This window comes from Fringilla coelebs, assembly GCF_963513975.1.
Source record: "Fringilla coelebs genome assembly, chromosome: 29".
Taxonomy (NCBI): domain Eukaryota; kingdom Metazoa; phylum Chordata; class Aves; order Passeriformes; family Fringillidae; genus Fringilla; species Fringilla coelebs.
Window position 1 is genome coordinate 104,739 of NC_140055.1, and position 18,289 is coordinate 123,027.

The following is an 18,289-nucleotide window of genomic DNA, read 5'->3' on the forward strand; positions in this document are numbered from 1 at the left end:
CCGCGCTTCCTTCCGCATCCGATGCATCGGCCACGCCCCCCGGCGCTGTAAGCCACGCCTCTGCTCCGCAGGCAGATCCCGCCCCACTGTCCCTATGAGCGTTCTGACCACGCCCCCACACCCATATAAATACACAAACCACGCCTCCAAACCACCCCCGGTAACAGGCCCCGCCCCCGTGCCTCCGGCCCGCCAGGGGGCGCTGTGGCGCGGCGGCCCCTCAGCCCCGTGAGGCGGCGCCGGGCCGGGCCTGGCGAGGCTGCGACCGGCCCCGCTCCGCCGGCCCCGCTCCGCTCCGCTCCGCCCGCTCCACCGGCTCCACCGGCCCCTCCGCCGCCTCCGCTCCTCTCCCCGCGGCCCCGCTCCTCCCCGCTCCCCCGAGGTGAGCCCGGCCCCGCCGCGCCCGCGCCGGCCCCCCCGCGGCCTCCTCCACCCCCTCAGCCCGGTCCCCGCGGCGGTTCCGCGGCCGCTCCGCGTCCGGCCTCGCCTCCTCCTCCTCCTCCTCCTCCTCGTCCTCCTCCTCCTCGGGCAGCTCCGTGGCGCAGGAGCGGGGCAGGAGCTGGCCTTTTCCCGGCCGAGGGCTCCGTGCTGATTCCTGGCTGTTTTTCCGCCTCTCCCCGCAGCAGCCGCCGGTGCCCGGGATGAGCCGCCCGCGCCGGCCGCAGGGCCGCGCTCGCCGAGCGGAGCCTCGCGGGATGGGATCGCTCCAGGTACCTCTCCCAGAGCCTTTTCCTCTTCCTTTTCCAGGGAGTTGCTGCCAGAGCCGCGCTCCCCGCGGGGGAAGTGGCGCAATTCCCCTTCCAGAGCCCTTTCCAGCCGCTTTTCCTCGGGAGGATTTGCCAGCCTTTCCCCCCCCTCCCTCTCGGGGCCATCTGGTGCCTCTGGGAGCTTTGGAATTGCCCAAAATCCCCTCTAAAATTCCATGGCTCACGTCAAATTTGGATTGGCGGGGGTCACTCATCCTCTCGGGAATGTTGTCCCTGGAAAACTTCGGCTGGAGTTGGTGGGAAGTTGAATAATGAAAAATAATTGCGTTTAATCCCTCCCTTTTTATTCCTTCCACTTCCCTGGAATCCAGGAGGGAATAACTGGGTGGAAAAGGGGATCGTCCAGCTTTTTTTTTTCCCGGTGTTGGAAGAGTTTTTGAGGTTTTGGAGTCATTCCTGGTGTGGATCCCGTGGATCTGCTGAAAACTATCCCTGATTTCTTCCTCGGAATTCTGAATGGGATTTCAGGGCTGTGCTCCTGGAGTTCCTGCCAGATTTCTGCTCCAGGAGTTCCTGGATGATCTCTGCTCCTGAATTCCTGGGTGATCCCTGCTCCAGATTTCCTGGATAATTTATGTCCCACAGTTCAGGGTCCACGCTTGGATCGGCCCAGGAGCCGCCCTTGGGATCCAGGTGGGGATGTGGATTCCTGGGGTTTTTTCCTGCTTTTTTTTTTTCCCTGCCTTTTCCCAGTTTATTTCCCAACCCCTGGGAAAAAAAAAAACCTTGGAAAACCTCAAAAAGTGGTAATTTGTGTATGGACTGTGATCCTTGGGAGGAGGGAATTCCAGCACTGTGGGATTGCTCCAGGCTTTGGAATCCTGTGGCGTTTCTGGGAAGAGGGAAAAGCTTTGGATGCATTTTTTTGGGACGAGCTGAGCACTTTGGGAAGGGAGGGGATCCCTGGGAATTTTTGGGTTGGAGCCATGTAAGGATTTGGGATAGAGGAGAAGAATCTGGGATTTGTGGGAAAACAGGGATGGGAATTGTGGGGAAGTGTGGAATCCCGAATTTCCACCCCCGTTTTTTTTAGGATTCATTTGGAAATGGGAGCATCAGGATTTTTTTCGGGCTCTCGTGGGGTTTTTGGGATCTAAGAGCCACAAAAATGTCAGGAATGTGGGATTTGGAGTGCTGGGAATGGGGGAATGGAGCCAGACTCTCAGACTTTGATCAGGATTTGGGCATCTGGGATTTCTTGGAGAAAAAGTGGGAAAAAAAGAGGAAAAGAAGAGGAAAAAAAAAAGGAGACGTGATATCTGGGAGGTGACCTAGGTTTGACTCACTTGGAGCATTTAGGGAAAATTCCTGAGGGCTTTTTCCCTCCTTTCTCTGGGAGTTGGAAAAATAAAGGGATAAAGCAAATTCTTAAATTTGCAAGGAAAAATCTGAAATTAGCAGGGAAAATCCTCGAACTAACAGGGAAAAAAATTAACGTCCGTCTTCCCTTCAGGTGTATCCCGGGTTTCTCCCCTTGAATCCCCTCCCTAATGCCAGTTTTTTCCTGGTTTTCCCCATCACTGAGTCCTGAAGCCACTCCACTGCTCTTCCTCTTAAATCCCATCCCTAATCCAAATTTTTTCCCGTTTTTTCCCAATTTCCCCCAATTTTGAGCCCTCTGCTGCTCCTCCTCTTGATTCCCATCCCTAATCCAATTTTTCCTGGTTTTCCCCCTCATTGAGTCCTGCAGCCCCTCCACTGCTCATCCTCTTGGACCCCACCCCAAATTCCATCTCTAATCCAATTTTTTCCCGGTTTTCCCTATCACTGAGTCCTGCAGCCCCTCCTCCTGTTGAATCCCACCCCAGATCCCATCCCTGATCCCAGTTTCTCCCCATTTTTCCCCCTCACTGAGTCCTGCAGCCCGTCCACTGTTGAATCCCACCCCAGATCCCATCCCCGATCCCAGATTTCTCCCAGTTTAATCCCAGTTTCTCCCCATTTTTCCCCATTGCTGAGTCCTGCAGTTCCTCCTGTTGAATCCCACCGCAGATCCCATCCCTGATCCCAGATTTTTCCCGATTTAATCCCAGTTTAATCCCAGTTTCTCCCCATTTTTCCCCCTCACTCAGTCCTGCAGCCCCTCCACTGTTGAATCCCACCCCAGATCCCATCCCCAACCCCAGATTTCTCCCGGTTTAATCCCAGTTTAATCCCGGTTTCTCCCGTTTCCCCAGCTCTGAGCCGCGCAGCCCCTGCTCCGCCATGGGCGACTCTCCGGCCGGGCAGAGCCCCCCGGAGCCGGGCGGTTCCGCGGGCGGCGGCGCCGGGGGCTCCTCGCTGAGCGTCATCACGGAGGGCGTGGGCGAGCTGGCGCTCATCGACGCCGAGGTGGCCAAGAAGGCCTGCGAGGAGGTGCTGGAGAAGGTGAAGCAGCTGCGCGGCTCGTGCGCCGAGGCGCTGCCCAACGGGGAGAGCTGCCCCATCCGCTGCCTGGACGAGGCGCCGGGCGCGCGGATCCAGGAGGAGGAGGAGGAGGGCTCGGCCGCGGCCAGGACGGCGCGGAAGCGCCAGAACCAGGCCAAGCAGTCGTGGCTGCTGCGCCTCTTCGAGTCCAAGCTCTTCGACATCTCCATGGCCATCTCCTACCTGTACAACTCCAAGGAGCCCGGCGTGCAGGCCTACATCGGGAACCGCCTCTTCTGCTTCCGCGACGAGGAGGTGGATTTCTACCTGCCCCAGCTGCTCAACATGTACATCCACATGGACGAGGACGTGGGCGACGCCATCAAGCCCTACATCGTGCACCGCTGCCGCCAGAGCATCGACTTCTCGCTGCGCTGCGCGCTGCTGCTGGGCGCCTACTCCTCGGACATGCACATCTCCACGCAGCGCCACTCGCGCGGCACCAAGCTCCGCAGGCTCATCCTCTCCGACGAGCTGAAGCCGGCGGGCAGGAGGAGGGAGCTGGGCGCCGGCCCGCCCGGGCCCGACACGGGGCTGTCGCCCTCCAAACGGACTCACCAGAGGTCCAAGTCGGACGCCACGGTGTCCATCAGCCTCAGCAGCAACCTGAAGCGCACGGCCAGCAACCCCAAGGTGGAGAGCGAGGAGGAGGTGAGGTCTGGGGTGTTCCCGAGGGAATTCTGTGGGAAAGGCCATTGTGGGATTGAGCTGCGAGGCTCAGCCAGCCATCCCAAGGTGGAGAGCGAGAGGAGGTGAGGTCTGGGGTGTTCCCGAGGGAATTCTGTGGGAAAGGCCATTGTGGGGTTGAGCTGCGAGGCTCAGCCAGCCATCCCAAGGTGGAGAGCGAGAGGAGGTGAGGTCTGGGATGTTCCTGAGGGAATTCTGTGCTCCGAGGATCGGTGTGGTGGGGAAATCCCGTGGTCCTGCCTTGGGATTCGTCCCAGAGCTCTCTGGGATTGGGGTTGTGCTCCAGGGCTGATCCCAGGAGGAGCTGGGAATTCCAGATGGGAAAGGAGCCCCAAGCTGGTGCTGGAAGCAGACTTTGGGAGCGATGCTTCCCAAATCCGGGAAAAATGAATCCTCCAGAGGGTGGAATGAACCCCAGGGGAACTGGGAATGACTGGGAAGGGTTGGGAATTCCCAGGAATTCCCAGGAAATGGATCGGAAATCCAGGGTTTGATTCTGCTGGGAATTCCACTGGGAATCCTTGGAAGGAGCCAAGGATTGTTCCAAGCTCTGGGAATGGGGATGAGGGTGGAAGGAAGGGTTGGGAAGGAATTTTCCAGGCCAGGTTCGGGATCAAAGCACCCCGGAAAAATCCGGGGCCGTTCCCGTCGGGATGAATTTTTAATATGGAAAAGGAGGAGGCAGAAACCGGAGCCTTTCCATAAATTATGGATGAGGAAACTCCTGGAAACGATCCTGAAAAAGCTGGGAAACCACAAAACCAGGGAGACTCCAGCCCTGGATCCCGACTGTCCCTCAAAACTCCCAGAGTTCTTGGAAGCACTGGCTACTTTTCCCTCCGGAATCCAGGAATTCCTTGGATAAAAGCAGAGGAAATTGATGGGAAATGATCCCAAAATTCATCAGGGAAGGGAAAATTGATGGGAAGTCATCCCAAATTTTCCCTCCCCTGGTGAACTTTGGGGTCATTTCCCATCAGTTTTCCCCCCAGGTGGGATCCAGACCTGGTTGTCCCATTTTTTGGGGAATTTTTGGGAATTTTAGCCCCAAAATTCCTGGTTTTTTATGGGATGAAGCTCCATTGGATCCCTTTTAGGAAGAAAATAATGAGTTGAGGGACTCCAAGCACTGGAATTTCTGGATATTTGGTATGGGAATCGCTTGGGATGGAGTTGGAGGGAGATGTGGGAATGGCAGGAAAACTTGGGATAAATCAGGAATTTCTCCATGGCAAAAAGGGTCTCAAAAATTGGGATTTTGGGAACTTCTGGGATCGTTTCCATGGGATTCATTTGGTGTGCTGAAATTCAGGATGAACTGCAATCCAGGCAGGATAAAAACTGTGGATTCGGTGGTGGAAAAGGTCAGAAATCCAAGGAATTCGGAGCTGGATCCATCCTGCTCCTCCTGGGCTGGGGTGAGCAATCCCAGAGAGGAGGAAAACCGGGAAGATCCCGGGAATTCAGCGCTCGGATCTGCTCCGCTTTGATCCCATCCCCCTTGAGACCCGTAGAATTTTCCTTGCTGGAATTTTTCTGTAATTCCAAGAGGATGGGACCAAAAAAAAACTTGGGAATTGCCGGAAGTGCACCTGGAGCTAAACTTTGCTTTTTCTCCCCCCTTTTCCCCGCTCCTTCCCCTCTTTCCTCTGGAAAACATTCCCCCCAAAAAAACTGCCCCGAATCCCCCTTTTCCTGCTTTTCCCAGGAATTCTCCTCGAGTACGGAAAGCCTGGATAAATCCCTGGCTCCCGTAAGTTCCGATCCCGTTTTCCGGAGGCTCCCTCTTCCCGCCGCAGCATTTCCTCAATTCCACCCCTCTGGAATTTCCCAGCATTCCCCAGATATTCCCAAAAAAAAATCCCCCCAAAAATCCCGGCATCACCGCAGCGACGTTTCCTTGGAATGGGAATTCCGGGAAAATTCCTTCCGGTTGGATGAAACCCAGGAAAATCCCATTTTTCCACCAGAATCCATCTGGGAATGAGGGAATTCCCGCTTTTCCTGCTTTTCCGTTGCAGGTGGAAGAGGAAATGCTGTTTTCCCTTGGAATTTGGCTCCCAAAATTCTCAGCCGGATGGGATTGATTTGCTTTTTTTCCATGTTTTTTTTTTTCCACCAATCATTCCTTGATTCCATTCTTTCAATTCCTTCGTTTTTTTTTCCCATGAAAATTCCAATCGAATCCTGGCATTTTTCCCTGATTTTTCTCTCCTGAATGAACCCTTTTCCCCTTTTTTTCCATTGTTTTTTTTGGAATCTTTCCTTCTTTTCCCACCAGGATTCCCGGTGGGAATGTGTAGTCCATGATTTCCTCCAGCACCGGGAGTTTGGGAAGAATTCCATGATTCTTTTTTTTTGGGGCTTTTCTGGGAATTCCTGGATTCCAACCCAGCTCTGATCCTGCTGGGAGTTCCCAAGGATCATTCCCATCCCTGGATTTGGGAATTTTGTCGGGATTTGATCCCAAATTTCGGGCTCATCCTAAATCCCACTGTTTTTAGGGATAACGGGATGCTTGGGATGAGCTCCAAGCCCCAAATTCATACCCAAAATTCCAGGAATTCCTTGATTTCCACCCATTCCTGCTCCTCCCAGCCCAGCCAATGGCTCCCCCCCAGGGTTTTTTGGGAATCGGCGGCAAACAGGGATAATTCTTCATTCCCTATGGAATGTTCTGTTGGAGTGGGAAATCTTGGCGTCGGAAGGATCCTTGGGAATGCTGGGATGAGGAATGGGATGAAGAGGAAAATTCCCTCTGGAATTTCCCTTTGGAGTGGGAAGAAGAGGAGAATTCCCTCTGGAATTTCCCTTTGGAACGGGGTGAGGATGAAATTCCACTCTGGAACGGGATGGGATGAAGAGGAAAATTCTCCTTTGGAACGGGATGAAATTTCCATTTGGAGTGGGATGAAGAGGAATTTTCCCTGGAATGTGGTGGGATTTCCCAGCTCCCGTGGGTGGAAGATCCAAGATCCCCAAAGTTCCCACTGGAGCCAGAATTCCAGAGGCTCCGGACGGATCCTGGCACCGCTGGAACGTTCCTGAGGTTGGGAGAAGATCCTTGGGAAGCGTTTTGGGATCCCTGGAAAACCCAGGGGCTGCCTTGGTCCGAGGCAGGGCTGGTCCAGAGGGATCCTTGGGTTGATCCCAGATTCCCAAATTCCTCGGGGTGTTCCGCTGGGAGAAACATTTCCTGGCATTCCCAGGGGACAGCGCCCTGGAAGACCTGGATGGGAGGAGCAGGAACGTCAGAGCCGCCGGAATTCCCGGGAGGAGCCGGGAAGCATCCATGGGGTACCCCAGGCTTTGCAGGAACGGGGTTCAGTCCCTGCAGAGCTGAAGGAATTTTTGGGATCCAGCCGGGATCGGGAGCCTCTGGAATATTCCTCCCATGCCTGGGGCTGGGTGGGGGCAGGGAAGCCGAGCTTTATCCCGGAATTCCTGAGGGAATTTTTGGACGTGGACTACAAATCCAGTGGATTCCCAGCCGGGAATGCCCATCCCCGTCCCTCTCTCCCTGATTTCTCCCGATCCTTCCCTCTTGCTCTGCGATATTCCCGATTTTTCCGGCGTTTTCTGTTGCTTCCCCCTTCCCGATCCGTGGCTTTCTGCATGCGCCGTTTCCAGCATGATCAGAGCGCTCGGTGATCCCGAAAATCAGCCCTTGGTTATTCCCGACTGGGGGAACCTGGAGTGGGAATTTGGGATCGGGGAGGGGAGAGGGGCGGCTGCATCCCGAGGGAAATCCCCAGTCCCTGGGGATTGTTAGACTGGGACAGCTGGGAAGGGCGGGGGAGGATCCTCCGGAATCCCGGGAATCCGGCGGGATTGGGAGCTCCCTCTGGGAATGTTGGCTCTGGAATTCCAGGGGGAAGGAAAAGGCTCTGGGATCCTGCTCTGCCGGGGGATGGGTAGGACTCCCAGATTTCTGGGATCTGGGAAGAGAAGGGAAGAGGGAAGAGTGGGAAGAGGGAAGAGTTGGAAGAGGGAAGGGTGGGAAAAGGGAAGAGCAGAAATTCGATCCCAGTGAAAAATCACCAACATCCCCTCCATTCATCTCCCTTTTCCCAACCTTTTCCTTGGGATCCCAACCCTTTTCCAGCTGGCCTGGCTGGCTCCGGAGCAGAAAAAGGGAAGGGCAGGAAGAGGGAAAAGCGGAAAATGGATCCCGCTGGAAAACCGCCGCCATCACCTCCATTTCCCTCCTTTTTCCCTGTTTGTTTATTTTTCACCCCAATCCTTTCTCAGGCAGAGAAAGGAAGAGGGGAGAGCAGGGAAACGCAAGGGGTGGGAAGATCCCGTGGGAAGGGATGGGATGGGATGGGATGGGATGGGATGGGATGGGATGGAGGCGTTTCCCTGTAGAGAAGTGACGCCGCCTCCCTTTCCTCCCTTTTCCTCCCTTTTCCTCCTTTTCCCCCTTTTCACCTTTTCCCCCTTTCTTCCCCTTTCCCCCTTTTCCCCCTTTCCCCTTTTCCTTTCCCCCTTTCCCCTTTCCCCTTTCCCCTTTCCCCTTTCCCCTTTCCCCTTTCCCCTTTCCCCTTTCCCCTTTCCCCTTTCCCCTTCCCCCTTCCCCCTTCCCCCTTTCCCCTTCCCCCTTCCCCCTTTCCCCTTTCCCTTTCCCCTTTCCCCTTTCCCTTTCCCCTTTCCCCCTTTCCCCCTCTCCCTCCTTTTCCCCCCTTTCCCCTTTCCCCTTTCCCCATTCCCCCTTTCCCCATTCCCCCTTTCCCCATTCCCCCTTTCCCCATTCCCCCTTTCCCCATTCCCCCTTTCCCCATTCCCCCTTTCCCCTTTCCCCTTTCCCCTTTCCCCTTTCCCTTTCCCTTTCCCTTTTCCTTTCCCCCTTTTCCCCTTTCCCCCTTTTCCCCCTTTCCCTTTCCCTTTCCCCCTTTTCCCCCTTTCCCCCTTCCCCCATTCCCCCTTTCCCCTTTCCCCTTTTCCCTTTCCCTTTCCCTTTCCCTTTCCCTTTCCCTTTCCCTTTCCCTTTCCCTTTCCCTTTCCCTTTCCCCCTTTCCCTTTCCCTTTCCCCCTTTCCCTTTCCCCCTTTCCCTTTCCCCTTTCCCTTTCCCCTTTCCCTTTCCCCTTTCCCTTTCCCTTTCCCTTTCCCTTTCCCTTTCCCTTTCCCTTTCCCTTTCCCTTTCCCCCTTTCCCCCTTTCCCCCTTCCCCCATTCCCCCTTTCCCCTTTTCCCTTTCCCTTTCCCTTTCCCTTTCCCTTTCCCTTTCCCTTTCCCTTTCCCTTTCCCCCTTTCCCCCTTTCCCCCTTCCCCCATTCCCCCTTTCCCCCTTTTCCCCCTTTCCCTTTCCCTTTCCCTTTCCCCCTTTCCCCCTTTCCCCCTTCCCCATTCCCCCTTTCCCCCTTTCCCTTTCCCTTTCCCTTTCCCTTTCCCTTTCCCCTTTCCCCTTTCCCCTTTTCCCTTTTCCCTTTCCCCTTTCCCCTTTCCCCATTCCCCCTTTCCCCTTTCCCCTTTCCCCTTTCCCTTTCCCTTTCCCTTTCCCCCTTTCCCTTTCCCCCTTTCCCTTTCCCCCCTTTCCCTTTCCCTTTCCCTTTCCCTTTCCCTTTCCCCATTCCCCCTTTCCCTTTCCTTTTCCCTTTCCCTTTCCCTTTCCCCCTTTCCCCTTTCCCCCTTCCCCGTTTCCCCCCGTTCCCGGTGCGCGGGCGCAGCCGGCCCGGCTGGCTCCGGAGCGGGAGTTCATCAAGTCCCTGATGGCCATCGGGAAGCGCCTGGCCACGCTGCCCACCAAGGAGCAGAAGACGCAGCGCCTGATCTCGGAGCTGTCGCTGCTCAACCACAAGCTGCCCGCGCGCGCCTGGCTGCCCACCGCCGCCTTCCAGCACCACGTGGTGCGCGTGCCGCACTCGCAGGCCGTGGTGCTCAACTCCAAGGACAAGGTCTGGGATTTGGGATGGGAGATGGGATCTGGGATGGCCTGGGAATGGTGGGACAGCCTGAGGTGTCACTTCCAGGACTGGGGGTGCTGGGACAGCTGGATTTGTGCCTAGCCCCCCCAGAACCTCTGGAGTCTGCGCCCTTTCCCTCCCTGTGCTCCAAACCCTGGATTTCCCCCCGAGCGCGGCCCCGGGAGCCCCGGGGCTGTCCCTCATCCCACCCCGTCCCCGCTCTCCCCAGGCTCCCTATCTGATCTACGTGGAAGTGCTGGAATGTGACAATTTCGACACGGCGAATGTCCCCGCGCGCATCCCGGAGAACCGGATCCGCAGCACGCGCTCGGCCGAGAACCTTCCGGAATGCGGCATGGGCCCCGAGCAGAGGGCCGGCAGCTTCAGCACCGTCCCCAACTACGACAACGACGACGAGGCCTGGTCCGTGGACGACATCGTGGAGCTCCAGGTGGAGGTGGGAGCGCCGGGAACGGGGTTTTCCAGAAGGTTCTGGCTCCAGGGTGGGTGGGAATGCCGGGAATGGGATTTTCCAGAGGGTCACGGGTGGCGCCGCGGTGTCCCCAAGGTGTCCCTGGGGGTTCCGTGCAGGATTGTCATTCTGGTTCCCCCCGACTGGAAATGGGATTTCATGGGATTTGGTGGGGTTATAGGAGATATTGTGGGATGGGATGGGATAATAATGGGATTGGATGGGATTTTAATGGTGTTTCATGGCATTTGATGGGATTTTTTGGGACTTTAGGGCATTTTATGGGATTCTGTGGGATTTAATGGGGTTTCGATGGGATTTGATGGGGTTTCATGGAATTTTGTGGGATTTTTTTGGATTTGACGGGGTTTCAGTGGGATTTGACGGGGTTTCAGTGGGATTTGACGGGGTTTCAGTGGGATTTGACGGGGTTTCAGTGGGATTTGGTGGGGTTTCAATGGGATTTGATGGGATTCAGTGGGATTTGATGTGGTTTCAGTGGGATTTGATGTGGTTTCATGGAGTTTTGTGGGATTCTGTGGGATTTGATGGGGTTTCAATGGGATTTGATGGGGTTTCAGTGGGATTTGATGTGATTTCAGTGGGATTTGATGGGATTTCAGTGGGATTTGACGGGGTTTCAGTGGGATTTGATGGGGATTCTCTGGGATTTGATGTGGTTTCATGGAATTTTGTGGGATTCAGTGGGATTTGATGTGGTTTCATGGAATTTCGCGGGGTTTCCCCGGCATTCCCGCAGCTCCCGGAGATGCACACCAACAGCTGTGACAACATCTCCCAGTTTTCCGTGGATTCCATCACCAGCCAGGAGAGCCGGGAGCCCGTCTTCATCGCCGCCGGCGACATCCGGTGAGCCTGGGGCGCGGGGGGCGTTTTCCCTCGGAAAAGCCGGGAATTCCGGCACTCCCTGGATCAGCATCCCGGCGTTCCCGTACCGATCCCGGCGTTCCCGCTGTCCCGCAGGCGGCGGCTGTCGGAGCAGCTGGCCCACACGCCCACGGCCTTCCGCAGGGACCCCGAGGACCCCTCGGCCGTGGCCCTCAAGGAGCCCTGGCAGGAGAAAGTCAGGTGGGGACCGGGAATTCCCGGGAATTCCGGGGAATCCCAGGGAAAGCCGCGCCCGGGAGTCCCCGCGGGCCGGCCCGCATCCCGGGGTTTGCCCGAATTCCCGGGAGGTTGGGGCAGCTCCGAGCCCCGAGGGGGTTTGGCTGTTTCCAGGGATGAACCCATTGGAGTTCAGGGTCTGGAATTCCTCCTGGGAAAAGCGGGAAACCCCCCGGGATTGAGGGATTCTGGGGGTGTCATCTGTGTCCCGATGGGATGGGATGGGATTTCAATGGGATGTGATGGGATTTCAATGGGATTTCAGTGGGATGTGATGGGATTTTAATGGGATTGGATGGTTTTGATGGGATTTTAATGGGATTGGGTGGTTTTGATGGGATTTCAATGGGATGTGATGGTTTTGATGGGATTTTAACGGGATTGGATGGATGAAGACAATTCCTGGGAATCCCCAGCGCCTCTCCCGACCATTGGCTGCCAGGATGATCCCGTTTTTCCCGGTTTTCCCCCAGGAGGATCCGGGAAGCCTCTCCCTACGGCCACCTCCCCTCGTGGCGCCTCCTCTCCGTCATCGTCAAGTGCGGCGACGACCTGCGGCAGGAGCTGCTGGCGTTCCAGGTGCTCAAACAGCTCCAGGTGAGGCAGCTCCCGGGAATTCCCGGAATTCCCAATCCCCAGGAGATTCCCGTCATTCCTGAAGAAAAACAAACGGGGTTTCAGGGAGATTTAGGGAGTTTTCACGGGATTCCAGGTGCTCCGACGGCTCCAGGTGAGGCAGTTCCCAAGGAATTCCCAAAAACCCGTGTGGGATTCCTGGTTTTCGTGGGGTTTTAATGGCACTTTGTGGAATTTTAATGGGGTTTAGTGGCATTTCCTGGGATTTTAGTGGGATTTTAAAAAGTTTGATAGCGTTTTAATGACAGTTCAGTAGATTTGGTGGGATTTTAACAGGACTTCTTTAATTTCACGTCATTTAATCCCATTTAAATCAGATTGGCTGGGATTTTAATGGGTTTTTTTTTTAATTTTGCATGGTTTAGTCCCATTTCAGTCAGATTTTGTGGGGTTTTATTGGGACTTCACCAATTTCCCACCATCTGACCCCGTTTCTCTCAGATTTTATGGCATTTTAACGGGATTTATTCAATTTCACATAGTTTTAACCCCGTTTCAGTCAGATTGGCTGGGACTTTAGCGGGATTTATCCCATTTCCCATTGTTTAACCCCATTCCAGCCAGATTTTATGGGATTTTCATGGGATTTATCCCATTTCCCGCTGTCTGATCCCATTTCAGTCAGATTTGATGAAATTTTAGCAGGATTTATCTCATTTACCACCATCTAACTCTGTTCCACTCAGATTTTAGGGGATTTTAAGGGGATTTATTCAATTTCACATAATTTTAACCCCGTTCCACTCAGATTTTATGGGATTTTCATGGGATTTCTCCCATTTCCCACCATTTAACCCTGTTCCACTCAGATTTGTTGGGATTTTAGCAGGATTTATCTCATTTCCCACTGTCTAACCCCGTTCCAGTCAGATTTTATGGGATTTTAGCAGGATTTCTCCCCTTTCCCACCGTATAGCCTCGTTCCACTCAGATTTTATGGGATTTTCACTGGATTTATCCCATTCCACTCAGATTTGATGGGGCTTTCACCATATTTCTCCCATTTCAGTCAGATTTGATGGGGTTTTCACCGTCTAACCCTGTTCCACTCAGATTTGATGGGGTTTTCATGGGATTTCTCCCATTTCCCACCATCTAACCCCCTTCCACTCAGCTTTGCCGGGGTTTTCACCAGATTTCTCCCATTTCAGTCAGCTTTGATGGGGTTTTCACTGGATTTACCCCGTCCCACTCAGCTTTGGTGGGGTTTTCACTGGATTTACCCCGTCCCACTCAGCTTTGTGGGGTTCTCACTGGATTTACCCCGTCCCACTCAGCTTTGATGGGGTTTTCACCAGATTTACCCCGTCCCACTCAGCTTTGATGGGGTTTTCACTGGATTTACCCCGTCCCACTCAGCTTTGATGGGGTTTTCACTGGATTTACCCCGTCCCACTCAGCTTTGAGGGGTTTTCACTGGATTTACCCCGTCCCACTCATCTTTGATGGGGTTTTCACTGGATTTACCCCGTCCCACTCAGCTTTGAGGGGTTTTCACCAGATTTACTCTGTCCCACTCATCTTTGATGGGGTTCTCACTGGATTTACCCCGTCCCTCTCAGCTTTGCGGGGCTCTCACTGGATATATCCCATTTCAGTCAGCTTTGTGGGGTTCTCACTGGTTTTCCCCTGTCCCACTCAGCTTTGCAGGGCTCCCACTGCGCCCCACTCAGCTTTGATGGGGTTTTCACTGGATTTACCCCTTCCCACTCAGCTGTGATGGGGCTCTCACTGGATTTACCCCGTCCCACTCATCTTTGGGGGGCTCTCACCGCGTCCCCGCTCCCTCCCCGCAGGCCATCTGGGAGCAGGAGCGGGTGCCGCTCTGGATCCGGCCCTACAAGATCCTGGTGATCTCGGCGGACAGCGGGATGATCGAGCCCGTGCTCAGCGCCGTCTCCCTGCACCAGATCAAGAAGCAGTCGCAGCTCTCGCTGCTGGATTATTTCCTGCAGGAGCACGGCAGCGCCAACAGCGAGAGCTTCCTGTCGGCCCAGCGCAACTTCGTCAGGAGCTGCGCCGGCTACTGCCTGGTCTGCTACCTGCTGCAGGTCAAGGACAGGTAATTAATGAGTTAACATCATTAATTAATGGGGTCCGATGGGCACTGCCTGGTGTGCTACCTGCTGCAGGTCAAGGACAGGTAATTAACAGAGTAATTAATGAATTAATGGGGTCCGATGGGCACTGCCTGGTGTGCTACCTGCTGCAGGTCAAGGACAGGTAATTAATGAGTTAACATCATTAATTAATGGGGTCCGATGGGCACTGCCTGGTGTGCTACCTGCTGCAGGTCAAGGACAGGTAATTAATGAGTTAACATCATTAATTAATGGGGTCCAATGGGCACTGCCTGGTGTGCTACCTGCTGCAGGTCAAGGACAGGTAATTAACAGAGTAATTAATGAATTAATGGGGTCCGATGGGCACTGCCTGGTCTGCTACCTGCTGCAGGTCAAGGACAGGTAATTAATGAGTTAACATCATTAATTCATGGGGTCCGATGGGCACTGCCTGGTCTGCTACCTGCTGCAGGTCAAGGACAGGTAATTAACAGAGTAATTAATGAATTAATGGGGTCCGATGGGCACTGCCTGGTCTGCTACCTGCTGCAGGCCAAGGACAGGTAATTAACAGAGTAATTAATGAATTAATGGGGTCCGATGGGCACTGCCTGGTGTGCTACCTGCTGCAGGTCAAGGACAGGTAATTAATGAGTTAACATCATTAATTAATGGGGTCCGATGGGCACTGCCTGGTGTGCTACCTGCTGCAGGTCAAGGACAGGTAATTAACAGAGTAATTAATGAATTAATGGGGTCCGATGGGCACTGCCTGGTCTGCTACCTGCTGCAGGTCAATGACAGGTAATTAACAATAATTAATGAATTAATGGGGTCCGATGGGCACTGCCTGATCTGCTACCTGCTGCAGGTCAAGGACAGGTAATTAACAGAGTAATTAATGAATTAATGGGGTCCGATGGGCACTGCCTGGTGTGCTACCTGCTGCAGGTCAAGGACAGGTAATTAACAGAGTAATTAATGAATTAATGGGGTCCGATGGGCACTGCCTGGTGTGCTACCTGCTGCAGGTCAAGGACAGGTAATTAATGAGTTAACATCATTAATTAATGGGGTCCGATGGGCACTGCCTGGTGTGCTACCTGCTGCAGGTCAAGGACAGGTAATTAACAGAGTAATTAATGAATTAATGGGGTCCGATGGGCACTGCCTGGTCTGCTACCTGCTGCAGGTCAATGACAGGTAATTAACAATAATTAATGAATTAATGGGGTCCGATGGGCACTGCCTGATCTGCTACCTGCTGCAGGTCAAGGACAGGTAATTAACAGAGTAATTAATGAATTAATGGGGTCCGATGGGCACTGCCTGGTGTGCTACCTGCTGCAGGTCAAGGACAGGTAATTAACAGAGTAATTAATGAATTAATGGGGTCCGATGGGCACTGCCTGGTGTGCTACCTGCTGCAGGCCAAGGACAGGTAATTCCCAGGGTTTGGGGGAACTTGGGAATTTTGAGGGGAATTTTTTTCAGTATTTTTCTGATTTTTCTTTTCCGTGTTTTGGAATTGTCCCCAAGATCCCGCTGCCCCCGAGGGCAGTTTCTGCCATTTCAGGGCTTTTGACTCCATTCATTGTGACTTTGGTTGGGTTTTTTCCCAAGTTCCCGTGGGGTTTCTGGGGATCCCGGGAGTTCCGCGGGATCCTGACGGAATCCCGGAACCCCCAGGCACAACGGGAACATCCTGCTGGACGCCGAGGGCCACATCATCCACATCGACTTCGGCTTCATCCTCAGCAGCTCCCCCCGCAACCTGGGCTTCGAGACCTCGGCCTTCAAACTCACCTCCGAGTTCGTGGACGTGAGTGGGGGGAGCCGGGGGGGGCCCTGAGGGGGGTCTGGGAGGGTCCGGGGTGTTCCCAGGGGGATCCAGGGGGTTCCCAGGGGGTTCCAGGGGTCCCAGGGCATTCCCAGGGGGTTCCAGGGGGTCCCAGGGCATTCCCAGAGCATTCCCAGGCATTCCCAGAGCATTCCCAGGGCATTCCCAGGCACTCCCAGGGGGTCCCAGAGCATTCCCAGAGCATTCCCAGGCATTCCCAGGGGTCCCAGGGCATTCCCAGGGCATTCCCAGGGCATTCCCAGGCATTCCCAGCACATTCCCAGGCATTCCCAGGGGTCCCAGTGCATTCCCAGAGCATTCCCAGAGCATTCCCAGGCATTCCCAGGGCATTCCCAGGCATTCCCAGGGCATTCCCAGCACATTCCCAGGCATTCCCAGCACATTCCCAGGCATTCCCAGGGGTCCCAGAGCATTCCCAGCACATTCCCAGGCATTCCCAGGGGTCCCAGAGCATTCCCAGGGCATTCCCAGGCATTCCCAGGGGCCCCAGAGCATTCCCAGGGCATTCCCAGGCATTCCCGGGCATTCCCAGCACATTCCCAGGCATTCCCAGGGGTCCCAGAGCATTCCCAGGGCATTCCCAGGCATTCCCAGGGCATTCCCAGGGGGTCCCAGGGCATTCCCAGCGCGTTCCCGAGCTCCATCCCGCTGTCCCGCAGGTGATGGGCGGCCTGGACGGGGACATGTTCAACTACTACAAGATGCTGATGCTGCAGGGGCTGATCGCGGCCCGCAAGCACATGGACAAGGTGGTGCAGATCGTGGAGATCATGCAGCAAGGTGGGAATTCCGGGAATTCCCCTCCCACTCCTGCTTCTCCCAAAGCATTCCCCGGTCCAACCCCTCGTCCCACCCCGGTTTTCTATTCCCCAGGATCCCAAATCCCTGTTCTCCTCATGAATTTCCCCGTTCCCAGGCTCACAGCTCCCTGATCCCATTCCTCCATTCCAAACCCAGATTCCCAACATGCCCATCCCCATTTTTCCTGGCTCCCAGCTGCCCCATTTCCCATTTTTTCCTGATTTTACATTCTCCCAGCTACCATTTTCGTCCCTTTTTCCCATTTTCCCAGGCTCGCAGCTGCCCTACCCCTGATTCCCATCCCGAATTTTCCCATTTTCTCCCATTTTCCCATTTTTCCAGGCTCCCAGCTGCCGTTTTTCCCAATTTTTCCCAATTTTTCCTGTGTTTCCAGGCTCGCAGCTGCCCTATCCCTGATTCCCATCCCAATTTTCCCCAATTTTTCCCTATTTCCCAGGCTCGCAGCTGCTGTTTTTCCCAATTTCCCCCGTTTTCCCCATGTTTCCAGGCTCGCAGCTGCCGTTTTTCCCCATTTTCCCCCATTTTCCCCCATTTCCCAGCCTCCCAGCTGCCGTTTTTCCCATTTTTCCCAATTTTTCCTGTGTTTCCAGGCTCGCAGCTGCCCTGCTTCCACGGCTCCTCCACCATCCGGCACCTCAAGGAGCGTTTCCACATGAACCTGACGGAGGAGCAGCTGCAGCTGCTGGTGGAGCAGATGGTGGACGGCTCCATGAGGTCCATCACCACCAAGCTCTACGACGGCTTCCAGTACCTCACCAACGGCATCATGTGAAATTCCAGAGGAATTCCAGAGGCCCCCACCCTGGGGAGGAAAACAAAAAAGGAAAAAAAAAAGAAAAAAAAAATCCCCGGAAAAAAAAATCCCGGGGGAAAAAAAAAAAAATTTCCCTCCCCCAGGAAGGAATGGGAGAATTCCAAACTTCCCGATTTTGTTCCCTCGGGAAAAGCGGCCTCGGATCCGGGGCCCGAGGTTCGGCTGCTCCCCGGCCTGGACTCTGCTGAGAGATGGGACAGAATTCCATGAAAAAGCCGGGAAAACCAGCGGGAAGGGAGGAGCAGAGTGTGGGGAAGGGAAATCCCGACGGGATGGGGATGGGGGCAGCTCCCCCTTCCCTCTGCCTGGAATTCCCTGGAATTCGCCCACAATCCCATGGAATGTGCAGGGTGGGGACGGGGAGGGGTCTCCGGAAGGTTGGGAATCCCAAAATCCTGAAATTCTCGGAATTCCCAGCTCTGTGGGGTCCTTCCCTCTCCTGGGACACCCAGGAATGGCTGGGGCGGTTCCAGGTGGGATTCCCAGGTGGAATTTCCAGGTGGGATTCCAGGTGAAATTCCAGGTGGGGAATTCCCAGTGGGATTCTCACTTTTCCAGGAATTCGGGGCTGGGGCTCCTTTCTCCCTTTTCCCGGGTAATTCCAGCCGGGAATTCAGGGCAGGAATGTCGGACACGAGGTGGGGGTTTGGGGGCCTGGTCCTGATCCCAAATCCCAAATCAGGGAGGCTCCGGAGCTTCCCAGGGAAGGAAAATGTCCTGGAATTTCCCCTCC

General features: G+C 54.8%; 1 protein-coding gene across 2 annotated transcripts; it reads left to right on the forward strand.

Moving 5' to 3' along the window:
* The first annotated feature begins 232 nt into the window (after positions 1 to 232).
* On the forward strand, positions 233 to 17,790 carry PI4KB (phosphatidylinositol 4-kinase beta). 2 transcript variants are annotated; one of them, XM_084223339.1, is made up of 13 exons: positions 233 to 382; positions 624 to 710; positions 2,945 to 3,824; positions 5,569 to 5,613; positions 9,527 to 9,754; positions 9,993 to 10,220; positions 10,996 to 11,105; positions 11,220 to 11,324; positions 11,834 to 11,957; positions 13,793 to 14,058; positions 15,749 to 15,881; positions 16,580 to 16,700; positions 17,333 to 17,790. In XM_084223339.1, exons 3-13 carry the CDS (start codon positions 2,973 to 2,975, stop codon positions 17,512 to 17,514), a joined length of 2,394 nt encoding a protein of 797 aa, XP_084079465.1. In that variant the 5' UTR covers positions 233 to 382; positions 624 to 710; positions 2,945 to 2,972; the 3' UTR covers positions 17,515 to 17,790. The 2 variants fall into 2 exon arrangements, with proteins under 2 accessions (XP_084079465.1, XP_084079466.1); XM_084223340.1 differs by lacking the exon at positions 5,569 to 5,613.
* Positions 17,791 to 18,289: the final 499 nt, after the last annotated feature.

What these genes read in the sequence shown, in the direction of transcription:
- PI4KB (XM_084223339.1), top strand. Translation starts at nt 2,973, where the DNA reads ATGGGCGACTCTCCGGCCGGGCAGAGCCCCCCGGAGCCGGGCGGTTCC. An exon ending in TCGTGGAGCTCCAGGTGGAG is followed by an intron (nt 10,221 to 10,995) that starts GTGGGAGCGCCG and finishes GCATTCCCGCAG; the next exon opens with CTCCCGGAGATGCACACCAA. An exon ending in CTGCTGCAGGTCAAGGACAG is followed by an intron (nt 14,059 to 15,748) that starts GTAATTAATGAG and finishes CGGAACCCCCAG; the next exon opens with GCACAACGGGAACATCCTGC.